The sequence below is a fragment of the Ailuropoda melanoleuca genome, chromosome 10, assembly GCF_002007445.2.
Source record: "Ailuropoda melanoleuca isolate Jingjing chromosome 10, ASM200744v2, whole genome shotgun sequence".
NCBI lineage: Eukaryota > Metazoa > Chordata > Mammalia > Carnivora > Ursidae > Ailuropoda > Ailuropoda melanoleuca.
In genome coordinates this window covers 50,443,305-50,462,071 of record NC_048227.1, presented here as the reverse complement: position 1 = coordinate 50,462,071, position 18,767 = coordinate 50,443,305, and the positions used below count along the sequence as shown (strand labels likewise).

General features: G+C 35.8%; 1 protein-coding gene across 10 annotated transcripts in view; it reads left to right on the top strand.

Moving 5' to 3' along the window:
- USP45 (ubiquitin specific peptidase 45) overlaps positions 1-14,504 on the top strand; it is a 67,986-nt gene extending 53,482 nt beyond the window's left edge. For 3 of the 10 annotated variants that reach the window (XM_019810413.2, XM_034670888.1, XM_034670889.1), the window contains 7 exons: positions 818-874; positions 2,205-2,348; positions 3,847-4,519; positions 5,749-5,846; positions 7,849-7,935; positions 11,323-11,476; positions 12,200-14,504. In XM_019810413.2, the coding sequence (XP_019665972.1) occupies positions 818-874; positions 2,205-2,348; positions 3,847-4,519; positions 5,749-5,846; positions 7,849-7,935; positions 11,323-11,476; positions 12,200-12,330 (1,344 nt within the window). In that variant the 3' untranslated portion in view covers positions 12,331-14,504. Of the gene's footprint in view, positions 1-817; positions 875-1,596; positions 1,654-2,204; positions 2,349-3,151; positions 3,240-3,801; positions 4,520-5,748; positions 5,847-7,848; positions 7,936-11,322; positions 11,477-12,199 lie in introns of those variants that run through there. The other 7 variants (XM_034670887.1, XR_004628585.1, XR_004628586.1 and 4 more) reach the window with 7 other exon arrangements.
- The last annotated feature ends 4,263 nt before the right edge of the window (positions 14,505-18,767 follow it).

The following is an 18,767-nucleotide window of genomic DNA, read 5'->3' as shown; positions in this document are numbered from 1 at the left end:
AAACTCAGGATTATATGTTACGTTTGCTTCTGGCCCATCATGTTGAAGCACAGCATTTGTCAACATGATATTACTTAAATTTCTAGTATTTTCAACACAGAAGTTGATTTCTCTCTCACAAGTTGGAGAGAATCCTTTTAAACGGAGTTCACCTAAAGAATCTATAAAACACAGTCAAGCGCTCTGGCTTTTTTTTTTTTTAATATTTTATTTATTTATTTGACAGAGATAGAGACAGCCAGCGAGAGAGGGAACACAAGCAGGGGGAGTGGGAGAGGAAGAAGCAGGCTCATAGCGGAGGAGCCTGATGTGGGGCTCGATCCCATAACGCCGGGATCACGCCCTGAGCCGAAGGCAGACGCTTAACCGCTGTGCCACCCAGGCGCCCCTTTTCTTTTCTTTTCTTTTCTTTTCTTTTCTTTTCTTTTCTTTTCTTTTCTTTTCTTTTCTTTTCTTTTTGATATTTCTATTTGATTTATGTTGTAGCACAGTTTCACCAAAAGTATGTTTATATCCTTAGTTAATCATAGTTTTATTAAACATAGTTTATTTTGAAGTTACTTGAAATATTACAAGTTAGTCGTATTGGCAATATTATAAAATTCAACTGAGTTGTATTTATTGAGGTTTTGGGATATCTTGTTTTGATTAACAATGTGTGCTTCTGTACCCAATTAAAATCACTATTTGTTCCAGGGACGTTTTTTAACTTGAAATTCTAAGTTGCCTGGGAAGTTTGATTTCTTTAAGACTTTACAAAACTACGTTGTCTGTGTTAGAATTCTAACTGAATTTCTCAATATGTTTTCTTTTTAAGATCTCCTCAGTGAACGATCCTTTTATCGATATTTCACTTCCTATAATAGAAGAAAGGGTAAGGAGAAAAAACTTAATGAGTCCTTTGTGAATAGCATTTATTCATATATTTAGGCCTTTGTTGAGCATATTATCATAATATCTGAGAGTCACTTTTTTTTTTTAAGATTTTATTTATTTATTTGACAGAGATAGAGATAGCCAGTGAGAGAGGGAACACAAGCAGGGGGAGTGGGAGAGGAAGAAGCAGGCTCATAGCGGAGGAGCCTGATGTGGGGCTCGATCCCATAACGCCGGGATCACGCCCTGAGCCGAAGGCAGACGCTTAACCGCTGTGCCACCCAGGCGCCCCTTTTCTTTTCTTTTCTTTTCTTTTCTTTTCTTTTCTTTTCTTTTCTTTTCTTTTCTTTTCTTTTCTTTTTGATATTTCTATTTGATTTATGTTGTAGCACAGTTTCACCAAAAGTATGTTTATATCCTTAGTTAATCATAGTTTTATTAAACATAGTTTATTTTGAAGTTACTTGAAATATTACAAGTTAGTCGTATTGGCAATATTATAAAATTCAACTGAGTTGTATTTATTGAGGTTTTGGGATATCTTGTTTTGATTAACAATGTGTGCTTCTGTACCCAATTAAAATCACTATTTGTTCCAGGGACGTTTTTTAACTTGAAATTCTAAGTTGCCTGGGAAGTTTGATTTCTTTAAGACTTTACAAAACTACGTTGTCTGTGTTAGAATTCTAACTGAATTTCTCAATATGTTTTCTTTTTAAGATCTCCTCAGTGAACGATCCTTTTATCGATATTTCACTTCCTATAATAGAAGAAAGGGTAAGGAGAAAAAACTTAATGAGTCCTTTGTGAATAGCATTTATTCATATATTTAGGCCTTTGTTGAGCATATTATCATAATATCTGAGAGTCACTTTTTTTTTTTAAGATTTTATTTATTTATTTGACAGAGATAGAGATAGCCAGTGAGAGAGGGAACACAAGCAGGGGGAGTGGGAGAGGAAGAAGGGCTCATAGCGGAGGAGCCTGATGTGGGGCTCGATCCCATGATGCTGGGATCACGCCCTGAGCCGAAGGCAGACGCTTAACCGCTTATGCCACCGCTATGCCACCCAGGCACCCCCTGAGAGTCACTTTTTATGTACGATAATGGAGTTTATATAGTGTACTTGATACTGGGGTTTTTGTATGTATGCATAAATTCTGTAGTTCTTACTCTCAGGGATTTCAGACCACTATGTTTTATAGTTTGAGAATTAATGTTAGGGAAATTATCTAATTTCAAATGAGTTAGAAATTTTAAAAAGTAGATGATATCCAGAATTTATTTCTTAAAGAAGTTTTGTGTTATGTACATGGCATCTCTATAGGTTTCAAAACCTGTACTTTTGGGAAGAATGAGTAAATGTAGAAGTTTGCAAGTGACAGATAATAGTCAGTACAGTGACACGGTTACTATAGAAAATACTTCTCAACCCGGAGCCACCAAGAACCAGTCTTCATCTAAAGATAAGGTAAGATTATATGCATTTGTGAGACATCTGTTTCTTAAAACTTTTTAATAAGAAATGTTTCAAAAACATACAAAAGTAGAGAAGGTAGTATAATAAACTCCCATGTACCTATTTCTCAGGTTCACAGTTATGAGATCATGGCTAATCATATTTAATCTGTAGCTATCCCACATTCTCCCCCACCCCATCTCAGATTATTTTGAGATAATTCTGATATAAAAGATGGATACTATTTTTAAAGACATAACCACAGTACATTATCATACCTAGAAATATTAATAACTTCTGAATACTGCCAACATCCAGTGATTATTTAAATTTCTGTAGTTCTCTCATAAATACCATTTTTGTTTTTGCTTTTTAAGGTATGCTTGAATTTAAGACCTAAAAAAGATTGCAGTTGATGGCCATCTCTTAATTGCATGTCTCTTAGATCTCTTTAAATCTACAGATTTCCCTCTCTCTTTTTCCCCTGCTTTGCAATGTATTTGTTAAAGAAATCGAGTCCTTTTTTTCCCAGTGATTTCTCACATTCCCACATTCAATAGTAATTTGTTTTGCTATTGCATTTCCATGGTGTTAACAGGTTTCTTCCCTTTATTTCCTCTCTAAGGCAGTTCAATCTAAAGGCCTAATTAGGCTCAAGTTTTATTATTTACTTGACTTTTGGCAAGAAACATTTATTTAAAATTTTATTATTTTTGAGGGTGGGGGAAGGACAGAGGGAAAGAGAGGGAGAGAGAAAGAGAATCTTAATGCTTAAGATTCTTAAGTGACGTGGGGCTCCATCTCCCGACCCTTAGATCATGACCTGAGCCGAAATCAAGAGTCAGATGCTCAATCGACTGAGACACCGAGGCTTGAAAACTTTTAACTGGTGGTGTATACTTGGCAAGTAAACTTGGCAAGAAAACTTTTAACTGGTGGTGTATACTTCCACCAGGGAGATGCACATAATGTTCGATGTCTAATCTTTGATGTCACCAGTCACTCATGAGCATTGTCTAGACCCATTATGTCACTAGGGACATAGCTAATTGAATTACCCATAAAAATTTAAAGAAATCAATCAAAATTTGCACTTCATTTTTTAAAAACACTTTTTTTATGTGATATGATTTGTACTAACTTGGCAAATTGATATATCATCAAATTTAGCTTTTTCTGTTAGAATGCTCTTGAAGTGGCAGGACTACAGAGAGTATGTACAAAGGTGTATAATTAAAAAGGCTCCCTCACAGCTCTGTTCTACAAAGACCCGCTTCTTTCTCCACAGATAAATAACTGCTATTGTGGGTTTCTTGTATAAAGATTGATTTTAAATTAGAACTATTTGTGATTATATCTTCTGTTGATTGCAGTTTAGGTAGATTTAGGAAATGGATTTCAGAGGGTCTAGGAAAAGTATTTAATAACGGTGGATCGTCTAAATAAGACTTGCATTTATTTTCAGTAAGGTCACAAGATTCTTTTCTCTGAAAACACTGTCAACTTACAGAATCAACTAGTTCATGGCAGAAAATGTATAAGAAAATTGTCACCTGGAGAAGATAGAGCAGTCGTCGTACCCCGGAAACATGAGAACCTTGACATGAACGGGGATTCCTCAGCGTTGGCGAGCATCGTGAATACCGAGTCGGCTCTGACCGAAAGCCCCACCGACGGCAGTGAGAAGGAAGCCAGCCGTTCTGAAAGCAGTGCCGATGCGGACAGCGAGGCGTCAGAATCCGAAAGCGCTTCTGAGCAGGCTGTGCTGTTGCGGTCGAGCAGGGGGTGCTCGGTGCACCCGCTCGCCCCCTCTCCCCAGCCGCTGGCGGCTGGACCACCCACCAGGGAGGCTGGCCGAGGTGATGAGGGAGTGGCTGAAGCGATTTCGGTACTTTATTTGAGCAGCCCTGTACCTGGAGACAGAGATTTTGATAGAGAAAAGAAGCCACTAAATGTTCCAAATCGTTCATGTTCTTCAGAGGAGAAGCATAGGTTGTCTCCTCGCCCCCAAAATGCTTTTCAGACCCTTTCTCAGAGCTACATAACCACTTCTAAAGAATGCTCACTTCAGTCCTGTCTCTACCAGTTTACATCTATGGAATTACTAATGGGGAATAATAAGCTTCTTTGTGAGAATTGTACTGAAAAGAAACAGAGGTCCCAAAAGGAAACCGGTTCTGCAGGTAAATATTTCACTTTTTGTTTTTCTTAGTATTCATGGGGTGTTTGATAGTCAATCACTAGTGGGTTATCGATCCCAAATAGAGGAACCTGAGAACGTTGTCGCCACACTTAAGATGCTTGGAAGCAGAATTATCTTTTTCATGGTTGTACCTCAGCACTGAAGATAGTAACTGGACTTCTAAATAGATTTTGATGAAGTAAATTGAACAGCAAGTACCCATCTCGGCCTTGAAAAATGAAATCCACAGTCTTAATTCAGGGGACTAGCTATCTGAAATCTTTCCAGAAGAAATTTCCCTAGTGCATCTCTAGCCTTGATATGGAGAGAATACTCTGATTCTTAGCAACTAGTTATTTCAAAATGCAGGCTTTATAATTATTCAGTTATGGTGAGGTGGCCAGGTCAGGAGACAGTTGCTGCTGAAAAGATAGTTTGTTACATACAGTTCTGAAGAGGAGGGAGCACACTAAGCCATGCCATGCAGGGCCACATGGGGAAGCACCAGGGTTGGTCAGGAGGCAGAAGGAGTGAGGAGAAGAGCCCAGTAAAGGAGGTGATTGGGTATGGGCTTTGGCAATCCAAAGGTTTGGATGTGAGAGGCATATTTACGTTGTTTATTATATCTAGGAATTTGCTAGTTCTGGCTGAAGACTTCTCTATAATGTCAGCAAGGCCCTGGGTGTCAAAGTATCAGAATACAGACATGCTTAATACACTAGTAATTAAAGAAATGTCAATATGGGAGAAGGAAGAAATATCACCTTACCTTAATCCAAGTTAAATATGCTGTTGGCCATATTCAAATCCTATCCCAAATACTTTCTAACACCCTCTTACTGAAATGCCCAGTGGTTCCGATGATACGTGATCTCCTTTCACTACAATGAGTAATGACCCATTTGTTTCCGCTACAGGTGTGTTTCTGGTGGTCTTTGGCTCTAGGGCATTGACATAAGTCGCTATAGTCCGTCTGCTTCCCAGCTCCCAAAATTTTTTTGCAAGTGTCACCTCCCCTATTCTTTGTCCTTGTAAGTGTGCTTTTTAAAAAAACCCCTTTCATTTCAGTGAAGTTTTGGAAAGGAGTATAGAGGCACCCTTGTCACCAGAGTTTAATTTCTTTTTTATCATTTTTCAAAAATTCAAAAATCTTTATAAATGTTAACTCTATTATGTGGTATATAATGTATAAAATGGAATTTTACAAATGAATTATTATATTTTATACAGAAAAGAAAGCAGAAGGGGTTTACACTAATGCCAGGAAGCAATTGCTCATTTCTGCTGTTCCAGCTATCCTAATTCTCCATCTTAAAAGATTCCATCAGGTAAAAGTCCCTTTAGTAGCACTGTAGTAATTTTGTCATGCGTTGTGCAGAGCCCTATGTCTTGTAAAATTGTGTCAAGGATTAGACAGTGATGTGTTTAATTTAAAAATTTGTCATAAGGGGTTTACTGCTTTTATATCCATAATAGTTTACAAGACTTTTCTAATTAAAATGGTTTAATTCATAATACTATATTCGATGATTTAGGTGGTAGGAACCTAAGTTTGTGTGTGTGTGTGTGTATTCACGCACATGCACATGGGAAAGAGAGAGAATGAAAAATAAAGTTTATTTAGAATCCTTAGAAGCGGGGAAATAGCAAAGTGCACATAGCTTTCTGAGCTGTCATGATCCCAGTGATAGGGGTAAGTGGGCTGGGCATGGTTGGCTTGGACTAAAATGCAAAAAGGGCTACAAAATGCAAATGTAGGGACTCTACAGTGAGAGGGAACCTCAATGTTTTTAATGTGTCGGGTTTTTCTCTATGCTTGTTTTTTTTGTTTTTTAAAGATTTTATTTATTTGGCAGAGAGAGAGACAGTCAGTGAGAGAGGGAACACAAGCAGGGGGAGTGGGAGAGGAAGAAGCAGGCTCCCAGCGGAGGAGCCTGATGTGGGGCTTGATCCCAGGACCCTGGGATCACGCCCTGAGCCGAAGGCAGATGGTTAACGACTGAGCCACCCAGGCACTCCTCTATGCTTGGTTTTAATCCAATGGCTTGTCTCCTTTTTTTGTTTTGTTTTTTTGCATTTGATGTAATGATTTTAAAGTCTCTCCGAAAGAATAAATAAGTGAAATACTAAAACATTTTGGAAAAAGTTAGAATGGGTGAATTTTTTGGACACCAGTTTAAAAATAAAACCAAATAATTAAAACAGTATGGTCAAGACTGTCAATAAATAAAACTTGAGTATTATTTAAAACTCTTGTTATGGTAAAGGAAGAATCTCAAATCAGTTGGGAAGGAGGTGGATTATTTTGTTTTTAAGTTTGTTTATTTCTGAGTAATCCGCACACCCAATGTGGGCTCAAACTCACGACTCCAGGATCGACCCCAAGATCAAGAGTCGCTTGCTCCTCCAACTGAGCCAGCCAGGCACCCCACAGGGTAGATTATTTGATAAAGGATTTAGGAAAAAGAGCTGAAATAAAAAATGTAAAGCTTTCCTCAATTCCATGTATCAATACTGTGTTCAGATAAATATTTTAACTGTATGAAACAAATCTTCAAAAGACTAGAAGAAAACTTAAATGAATATTAACCTGACCTCTGGGAGGAAGATTTTCTTTTTTTTTTTCTTTCTTTCCTTTTCTTTTTTTTTTTTTGAGTGGGCAGCAAAGCAAGGTTTATTTAGTGATAGCAAAGAGATAGATAGTACAAAGCTCCCAAGGAGGGAGGGGACGGGAGGGGTTGCTTGGGAGGAAGATTTTCTATGTATAAAACCCATGAAAGAAATCTCAAGGAAAAGATTAGGAGTTTTGATTATATATCTGCAACATTTCAGGTGGGCCATAGGTAGGCAGGAAGAGATTTTTCTCTACATACCCCCATCCATATCCACAGAAAAATTAGGCTAAATTCTTGATTTTTGATAGCCAACAATATAGAAACTCAGTGGAAGTGAAATGGCCATGGAGAGCAGAAGCGGATGTCTTGTGTCTCATTAAGTGAGAATGCCGAGTGAAGGGTGTGTGTGTGCAGTTCCTCTGATCGAGATAGGGTCATGTCAGATCTGAGAAGCCGATTTCATGATGTACCACAGTTATTTTATATTTGGTACTGCATCTCAATTTAGGAACTTACAGAAAGAATTCATGCCCTCAAAAGGAAGTATTTACAGACTAATGAATAATCTAAAACTTATATTATCAGTTTTGGACTATTTGTTAGTCATGTTTTTATAACTATTAAAAAAACTAACTTCTAGGATTCTTCTTTTGGCTTTATTAACAATGATTTAGATTAATTGTTGCATTAAAAGTTATTTTTTGGTCTTTTTAAGGCTGGCTTGAGTCTTCGAAAAGTAAACAGACATGTGGATTTTCCACTTATGCTTGATTTAGCACCGTTCTGTTCTGCTACTTGTAAGGTATAGTATGTTATTAAGATGTTTAATTGACTTGTAAATAATATGCTTAAAAGTGTTAGGCCATTCATTCATTCATTCATTCAGTTTCCCTGAAAGGGAATTTTATAGTTAGTGAAGTAAATCCATAATGTGGAACATTCAACACACTGAATGACTTTTGTCCTTTGGGAGACAGAATAGGCGACATTTGGAAAGCTGTGTAAACCATGAGGTGTAGTGGTCAGGAACATCAGTGCTGCTTGTCAGCGCTCCTAGAAGCAGACAGTTGCAGAGAGGTAAGCAGATCTTGTGGCCTCTCCTCTTCCTTATGAATGATGTGCTTACTCGACAAGTTTCAGCAGTTGTGGAGTTCATTCTCTTTTGTGAGTCAGTATACTAGTGCATTGTTTTTCATGCTATTTCATGTACACTACTAAAGATAGTGTACTTGTCAGCTGAGTATGATACTTTAAAATTGATAAGACTTTCATAATTCAATATAGAACACAGACTGGTTTACAATTGCATTGATAATACTTTCATAATTCAATATAGAACACAGACTGGTTTATAATTGCTTGTATTTATATGTAAGAACTGTGCAGGTGAAATCCATGACTTTGTATTCCTTGAGGGAACCACACGTTATGGGGAAACATTGTTCTGTTCATGATTACTGGTTAGCAGTCTAGGTTTTGTGGTATGTAATGGAATGCTTATTGAACTTAATATTTCCAATGCATTGATTAATCAAAACAAAAATATCTTTTTTTTTTTTTTAAAGATTTATTTATTTATTTGACAGAGAGACAGCCAGTGAGAGAGGGAACACAAGCAGGGGGAGCGGGAGAGGGAGAAGCAGGCTCCCAGCAGAGGAGCCCGATGTGGGACTCGATCCCGGAACTCCGGGATCACGCCCTGAGCCAAAGGCAGACGCTTAACAACTGTGCTACCCAGGCGCCCCCAAAACAAAAATATCTTAAAAGCAACTATTTGGTAGATCCAATTTATCTGCTCTAAAATACAAGCACTATCTATCAATTATTAACACTCCATATTCATAGAATTTGCTAAAAGTGGTAAACAAAAGGAAATTTATTTTTTGATTTTTAATTTTTTATTTTTTTAAAGATTTTATCTGACAGAGAGAGACAGTGAGAGAGGGAACACAAGCAAGGGGAGTGGGAGAGGGAGAAGCAGGCTTCCCGCGGAGCAGGGAGCCCAATGTTGGGCTCGATCCCAGGGCCCTGGGATCATGACCTGAGCTGAAGGCAGACGCTTAACGGCTGAGCCCCCCCAGGCACCCCACAAAAGGAAATTTAACAAGCTTTGTATTAAATTTATAGAAATACAATTTTAAAAGGTACTTTTTAAGGAGAATTTCCAACATACACAAAAATAGAACAGTACCATGAACCTATGTAACACCCATCACCTAGCTCTAAAACCTTGGGTACATGCCAGTCCTACCACGACCACATGCTTACCTACTACTTCCTATATTATTTTGAAACAAATATCAGACATTATTTCATTCATAAATATTTTTCTATGTATCTATAAAAGATAATAATCACTCCCCCCCTTTTTAAGAACATAACCACTATACCACTTTCACACTTAAAAAAAAAAATCAGCACTCATTCCTTCATATCATCTAATGTATATATTTCCAGTTGTCTCACAAATGAACTTTTAAAAATGATTTAGTATCCAAGTAAGGGCTGCACATTATGATTGAATAATTCGTCTAGTGTCTTAATGTACAGTTCCCCTCTCCCACCTCTCTCCTCTTCTCTCCCTTGCAATTTATTTTAAGAAACTGAATCATCTTTCTGTTAGTTTCCATAGTTTAGATTTTGGTGATTCTTCCCCTGTCCTGTTTATTTCCTCCGAATAGATAGTTGGCTTTTAAGAGGCTTGAACAGATACAGGTTTGATGCTCTTTTGTTCCCCCTGCTAAGGCTATTTTACAGGGCATGTTGATTTTTTTTTTATCAGGTAGCATATAATGCCACTTATCTTTCTTTCTGTGATATTAGCAAACAGTGATGCTCAAATGCTAGATCGATGAGTTCATTAAGACTTACAGAATGGTGATGGTGATATTTTAAATCTGTCATTCCTTCATCATTGATTAGCTGGAGCACTTCTATACATAGAGAAATTCCTTTAATCTATTTAGTTATCTTATAATATAGTTTTTATAGAAAAGGCTGGATAAATGTTTGATTCTTTACCTGCTCCCCTTTTGACGTGACCTTAGTGGTTTCTCTCTGAACGATTATGCTGCCAGCTGAAATATATTATTCACCTGTTTAATTTTTAAATTTTCATTTTAGGCATTGCTTTTTAAATTTAAGCTTAAATGTTTAAAATTTTACTAAATACATAAAATATTTACATAGTTCCAAAATCAAATGTATCAAATGTATAAAACAAGGTAAATTCAAATAAATATAGCTTTTCTTCTCCATGTCCATTCCACCTGTTTCTTCCCTCCTTTTATATATAAACCATTTAAAAAATTGTTTATTCCTCTGTAACTTTTAAAAATATAAGCCGATAGATATGTATACATGCATCTTCACTCTTAAATAATCACAGCTTACAATATGTATCCTTTTTTCTACCGCACTCTTAACATTATATCCTGGAGATTATTTCATAGCAGTATTTTGAGATAGTCTGCACTCTGTTTTTCAAGCAGCATAACACTCAATGCATCATAATTTATTCAACCAGTTCCCAATTTAATGGGGACCTATTTATTTGGGTTTATGCCAGTTTCTTTTTAATCAAAGTGTAATTGACATACCATATTATGATTCAACATTTATATACCTTATAAAGTGATCATGATAAATCTATCTACCATCTGTCACCATACAAAGTTGTTACAATATTATTACCTATATTCCATTATATCCACATTATATCCCCATGTCTCCAGTTTTTTGATATTACAAATATTTCTGCAGTTAATAGTAACTAGTTTGTAATTATAATATTTTATAATTATTATTTAAAATAATAACTAGTAGCATGTCTTTTTACATTTTGCTCATATACCTGTAAGATAGAATCCTACAAATAGGATTGATAACTCCAAGAGTAATACCTGTGTAATTTAGCTAGATAACATGAAATACGTCTGCATAGGGACTATACCCCTTTGTGTTCCTACAGGCAATGTGTGTGAGTACTCTTTTCCCCGCAGCCCAGCCAACAGAAAATGTTGTGAGGCTTTTGCATTTTTGCCAATCTAATACATGTGGAAACACATCTCAGTGTTGTTTTAACAATGTGTTTTTCTTAGTTTAAGCAGAACATACATTTGACTTATTTTTCCTTATTATAATATTTCACTAAATAATTACTAATTTCAGTTTTTTCTTTGTCTCAAAGAATGTAAGTGTGGGAGATAAAGTTCTCTATGGTCTCTATGGCGTAGTGGAACATAGTGGCTCAATGAGAGGAGGTCACTACACGGCTTATGTGAAAGTGAGACCACCCTCCAGGAAATTATTGGAGTATATCACTGGAAAGACATATGTACCTGGTATGGCATCCTAAGTTTATGTTATTCCTAAAAACAAATGAATGTATTCTTCCTTTTCTGGAAGAGGTAAGCTGTTTCATGGATATTGCAAGTGGATTCACTTTGTTAAAGTTAAGTGAGAAATACTTTTAAGAATGCTTAAAAAACCTTAAATATCATAAGCCTGTACCCTTCTAGATGATGTGAAGTGACACTGTTTTTCAGGGTGTTGAGTCATTGTGTATTGCGGTGGACTGGCATTTTGTTTAACAACACTGAAAGATTTTGAAGATCTACCAGGTCCTTAGAATAGAGTTGGGATTCAAAATTTGCAGACTTTGCCTAGGGATCAGCAAGCTGACTTTGTTTTTTCTTTCTATTTCAGTGGAAATGATTCTTAAATCATTTATTTAAGAAATAAATACTTACAAAGCAAATATTTTACAAGCCTAATATGTCACTCGATATTTAAAGCAAAGTGATACCAATATTAATGCTTTGAAAGAGTTAGTTGATTTTGGAAGATGTTTAACACAAGAAGAAATGCACCACTAACATAACATATTAAAAAATTATTAAAAATAAATAAATAAATAAAGGACCGATTTAAAAAAAAAAAAAAGAAGAAACGCACCAATAAGATCTAGCATTAGATAAAATATAGTTTGTGATGAATGTGTTGTTGTTTATAATGTAGAATAAGAGCATACTTACTGTAAATTATACTTCTTTTTGTCTTGTTAGATGTGAAAGAACCTGACAGTGAGTCGGCAGGCCAGTGGGTCCACGTTAGTGACACTTGTGTGCAAGTGGTTCCAGAATCAAGAGCACTTAGTGCACAAGCATACCTTCTTTTTTATGAAAGAATATTATAATTATCTGTTAATAATTCATGGTAATGATTATTTAGATCACTTTTGTTTAAATGCTGCAACGGTAACCATAATATGTAACGTGCCTTTGTAGTCTTTTCTCTTCTGTAGGAATAGCAGGTCCCTCAAATGCCCCTGAAGATTTTTACCATTTTGGTGAATCCTTTTAAAGTAAATTAAATTTGCTCAATGCTTTCAAATTTATATTCTCAAAATAAATGTACACGTTTTTAAGGAATATTTGTCCTGGAAAAAAAAAAAAGCAGAATTTGCAGCATAAAGGAAACCGCCTCTTACAATGTGGCTTATTACTATGAGCATTCAGAAATGATGCTGGCAAATCAAATTGTTCCTTAAAACAGTGTTTACCAAATGTGAGTTGCATACCACCTTTCTGATTTCATATATATGTATATATATATCTCCTGTGCCATTGTTTACTTTTTATTTTTAACCCTAGTTTTAGCCTTACATTTTTAGACATAGCCTTGTTTTGAGCATATTCTACATTTTATGTGCTAGTTATGTTATTTCTAATAAACATTAAGATAAATATGTAACTATTGAAGAAAAGTTGTTCATCCATGTAGCACTCCACTTAAAATCTTCTCAGGGCTGTCCAGTGGTGTACATATACCACTATGTGGGAAACATAGGTGTAACATACACTTACACAGTGGGCACAGTGACCTCATCATGTTCTGTGTGATTCAACCATATAAAAAGATACCACTGTAGCTTCAGTAGTAGGGTTCTAGAAGTAATGTATTGATTAGCTTATTGCTTTGAGGTTTTGTGAACTAGAAAAATACTGAAATATGGCATCAGTGTATTATTTGCAGCCTATTCATGATGGCGTTGAGGATAATTTGCATGTAATTAGCCAAGGTCAAAATATAATTATTGATAATTGTAACATGCAGAATTGGTAAATAGAAGTTGTTAATCCATATGGGACCATTGGATACTTTGAAATATAAATTGCCGAATTATATTTGTAAATGGTGGAAAATTATATTCTTCTTATACTTGACAGGGAAATGTAATTTTCTAGTTCTGTAGGTCAGTAAATATTAATCGTGGTTTTGGGGTTTGAGATCACTTTTTGTCATCAACAAGCATCATTAATAAGTTCAAGTGGGTTTAGTTTGTATTTTAATGGGGTGTAAAGTTGGCATTTCAGATTTTAAATAAAGAGCAAAAATATGCTAGTAGTTTACACCCCCCCAAAAATACAAATTATTAAGCTGTCAAAACTTGGCATGAAAATATTACTATTACTTAGGCTTTAATTTTAAAAAAATGATGGCTACTTGGGTCTGACATTACTGAATCAAAACACGTACCTGCATGGTTCAGGCATCCTAATCATTAGTGCCAACACATCATACTACAGGCAGCTACTGGCTAAGTGCCTAGTTCCGGTTGATTTTCCTCTTGGGAAGGAAGGATAAGAATAGGGGCTGTAGATAACGTGTGGAAATACTTAACCAAGCCTCTGACCCTTCTTAACATTTACGGTCGTATAACATTGTCAAGTTTACCAGTGCTGCTTTTTGATATGTGGGTAAGTGGAATTGTGATTAGTATTAAAGATGGCAATAATATTATAAAACTCAGAGCTTAAAAATGTCATTGCACAAATTCTATTTTTAAGGTATTGAAATTTGAAATAATAATGCTTTCTTGATTTTTTAATGTGAAATGATGGAGAAATATATCTTTATAAATTAATCTGCAAACTCAGGTTGTGTCCTGTAAAAAGTAGTTTAAACTGTTTAAATTAGACCATGTTTTATGTTTATTTGTAATCCATTAACATTGAAGTTTTAGTACCAGAGCAGTGATTTTTTTTTTTTTAAATATTAGTTAAATGTCTTGATTCAAGTTAGCCATATCGGTAATGACAATTACCATCCTTTCCCCCAAATGTACATATTAAGTCACCTCATTTTTCTTCTAAGAAAGATACCATTATGAGGCGCATATTTTTCATTGGGTGGTCACTTGCTTCTTGTTTCATTGATAGATGAGTAGACAAAAGAAAAAGAGTGAGAGAAAGAAGGAAAGAAAGGGAAAGGAAGAAAAAACGATAGGAAACAAACGAGCATTCTTTTCTGTTGCCTCTTGGCTTTATCCTTACACAGCTAAAGTCAGAGATGGTGAGATAGGTAAGGGCAGGAATCAGGGAAAGTGCCTAGTCCTCTTTTCATTAATAGGATGCCAGGAAATGCACCAGTGCTTTATTTATCAGAGGAGACTTTTTGAGCTTTATTCTGAGTACCAGTAAAGATTGATTTTTTCATAGAGTGATATATTGTAGCTTTAGAACATTACCTCAGTACTCAAGTACTACAGTAGTTTTTATACTCAACATTTATTCAGTAAATATATATTTTTGAACACCTGCTGTGGGTCAGGCACTGTGCTAACAGTATTTTAACATGTTTTAAAATGGAGAGGCCTATATATGTTTTAGACATTATTCCAGAAGTAACATGCAAAGAGATACTTTATTTTCATTTCATGGTAAAAGAGCAATGTCTGAAATCTATTTTTTTATGGCCTAGAGCTTATGAATATTTTTCAGGGTCTGCTGGTAATGGAGTAAATTTGATTTTGGTACCTAAGAATTTCCTAAAATAGATTTGTAATAGGGAAAGTATGTTAAGTTGCACCTGGGCCTACGTTAAAATTTTTGTTTTTATTCTGAACATTGTGAAAGCACATTTGCAGGGGTACTAAATTGTGAAGCTGCTATAATAACAATAGTTTCTAGATGACCTCAGGAAACCATATAAATAAGTGAGATATGTTTACAGATTCTCAAAACAACTACCATAGCATTTGGCCAAATGAGTTTAAGAAGTGAAACAGAAGTGTCACTAGCTGTATTTAGAAACTGGTTTACAGGGTATGTCTAACCCCAGTTTCCTCTGGTTTTTCCTATTTAAAACAATACAATTTTGATTATGTATCAATTATGGGAATATTTTTGACATAACCAAATATATGTCTGTATTTAAGATTTTGTTATTTAATATATTCAAAACAGATGTGAAAACCACACATTTTTGGGTGGCAAGGACAGCTGGTAGTTGCTGTCAGTTCTAAGAGTAGTTGATCTCCATTTTCTTATTTTAAATGCTCCAACAGAGCTATTTTACTATATATAATAGCTCTTAGCTCGCATGTGTGATGATTTTAGTGATCTTATACAATAGCTGAATAAAATTTCCTCAAGATTAAGTTGTGAAATTTATCACTTTCACCCAATTTTTATAGTACAAAATACCATTCTGCCTACTTTTCCTAAATTCATAATTTATCTGCATGTTACCTGATCAAATAAGCCTAAACCAAATAGGTTATGTGCAATAAAATTGAGCCTTTATATATTATCTAGTGCATTAAGAAAGATGATTTTTAGATATTTAAAATGTTTTGGTTCATTGAGAAATCATCAGTTCAAATCTGTTTTTGAGGACTATATTTTTAATTTTGAGTAATGCTGGTTATATAGCATTCCAACTGTTTTATCTTTAGGTTTTTTTTTGTAGTGTTTTTAGAAAATAGCTATGTAACTTATTGAGCATTATTTTGATGTTACTGTATAAAAATGCATAATAAATATTTAATTTTTCTTTGTTTTACAATTGGTTGTGGAGTTTTTGCAATGCACATTATTGATCTTTTATTTATCGACACTGTATTTGCTTACCTAGTTATATTCAAAATATCCTTCGCATTTTAGAAGTTCATTATTTCAGAACAAAATATATGTCACTTTCACTCAAATTTCTATATCTACCAAGGGTGAATCTTCATCCTTTCAGATGTTTCTCAAAATGTTTGGATTATTTAGACAGAATAATTTATCAGGAAATACTTTGTCTATCTGTTTGGATTTAAACTCTTTTGGGTCATGAAGCTTTTTGAGATTATGATGAAAGTTATAGACCATCTTTCATTTGTTCAATTATTTAGTAAGTATTTATTGAAGCTATGAATTGGGGGTGGAAGGTTTTAATTCTGGGGCTCTCTCTTCACTTTTGCTAATGACAGTGTAGAGGTTGGAAAGGGATATATTGACAGTCATATAGTCTCAGAAAAGCATATAACCCAGATTTTTGTATGTAATTTCAGAGGTTCATGGACTCCCCCATGCCCAAAGCCATTTTCATACATTTTTAAAGTTGCACTCAAGCAGAAATACCCAAAATGTTTGCATTCCAATATGTATTAGGACAGCCTAGTTTTTGCTACAGTAACAAATAACTCCCATCCCAATGGTTTAACACAACAAAAGTTTATTTCTTCTTCACCCAAAGTCCCCTCATCAATCTGGGCAATCTGCATTGCCAACTATTTTCCAATTGATGATTTTGTAATCCAGGTTTTATATTGTGCTTCTATCATTTTAACATTAGGTCTCCCCACTCTAGCAGGGAAGAGAGCCCTAAATAGTCGTGCACCAGCTATTAAATTCATCTTGGACTTGTCCTCACAACCCATTGGCCAGAAGTAGTTACATGGCCCTGCCTAATTGCAAAGAGGGATGAGTAGGATGAGTAAGAAAGAGGAAGTCTCCCATGGGCTGTTTTGTTTCGTTAGCGTAATCTTTCCAGAGTTCATCCATGTGGCAGCATGTATCAAAATTTCATTCCTTTTTAAGGCTAAGTAATACTCTGTTGTATGTATATACCACAGCTTTTAATAATTTTATTCTTAAATATTAAGATGGATGTTATATGGAACTTAACACTGTAAAGATTCCTATCTTGAGTGGTAGGAATACTTCCAAATTCTCTATCTTTTCCACATCTCATTTAACTTTTTTTTCCCATTTAACCTTGAAGCTAACTTGATTCCACAATAATGCAAAGTATTAACTTGAACATACCCTCCCTTTGAATTTTCTACTTCAAGCATTGCAAACAGGGAAAAGTTAATAAAAATTTAATTTACATAGTCTGTTAATCTGTTAGTCATAAACAGCAGATTGCCGAGACTGGCAAGATGGTGGCTGCTTCAGCACTTTCTAATCAGAATGACCAGACTGTAGCAGATAATGTACTTGATTGCTGTTCAAACAGACACTTTATACAAAAACATTCTGAGAAAGTTTGGTGTTGAAATACATATATGTGTGTGATCTTTCCTTCAGATCCTAACAATACAGGGAAATCCTAGAGGATAGAGATCAGGGAAAGGGAAATGGACTATAAAACTCATTTTCTGGGGCACCCGGGTGGCTCAGTCGGTTAAGCATCTGCCTTCAGCTCAGGTCATGATCCCTGAGTCCTGGGATCAAGTCCAGCATGGGGCTCGCTGCTCAGCAGAGAGCCTGTTTCTCCCTCTCCTCTGCTGCTCCTTCTGCTTATGCTGTCAAATAAATAAATAAATCTTAAAAAAAAATAAAAATAAAACATCTCTTGATTTGGCAAACAGTGATGGCTGAGAGTGTCTTTTTAAATTTTTTTTTAAAGATTTTATTATTTATTTGACAGAGACAGCCAGGGAGAGAGGGAACACAAGCAGGGGGAGTGGGAGAGGAAGAAGCAGGCTCATAGCGGAGGAGCCTGATGCGGGGCTCAATCCCATAACGCCGGGATCAGGCCCTGAGCCGAAGGCAGACGCTTAGCGACTGTGCCACCCAGGCGTCCCCCGCTGAGAGTGTCTTAAGTTGGCACAAGGAGCAAAGCATTAGTTATTTAATAATTATCTCCTTTTGGCAATGGGTTTCTAAAATGATTGGCCTATATTGGGTTGTTCAAAATATTCATTCAGACAAAAGGAAAAATTCTTGCATGATAAGCGGTATGCAGACTGGTTGGAGAACAGAGTCGGTGTGGGGATAAGGGTACCAGAAAATTGCTTCAACTTTACTCGGGAAACCAGCAATTACAATATGATTACAGGATGTTGGAACATGTGAAAGTTTCAGTAGGGGAATCAGGTTTCACAGAGCACTATCTCTGATTGGAATGTTTCTCAGAGGGGTGTCTGGGTGGCTCAGTGAGTATCTGACTTCGGCTCAGGTCATGATACTGGGGTCCAGGGATCCAGCCCCTAGCCCTGCTCTGTGCTCAGTGGGGAGTTGGCTTGAGATTCTCTCTCTCCCCCCTCTGTCCCTCCCCCCACTCATTAGCACACACGCGCTCTCTCTCTCAAATCATTTTTAAAACAAAAGAATTTCTCAGAGAAACATATTGGAAAATCAGGCCCTGTCCAAAAAAATCTGGAAAATAAAATTACAGACCAAAATCAGAGATAACCACTGATAAAATGTGGTACACGTCCCATTTTTTTTTCCACAAGTGATTTTAAAAAATCGATTAGACTGTTATGTAGTCTTTTTTTTTTTTTAAAGATTTTATTTATTTATTTGACAGAGATAGAGACAGCCAGCGAGAGAGGGAACACAGCAGGGGGAATGG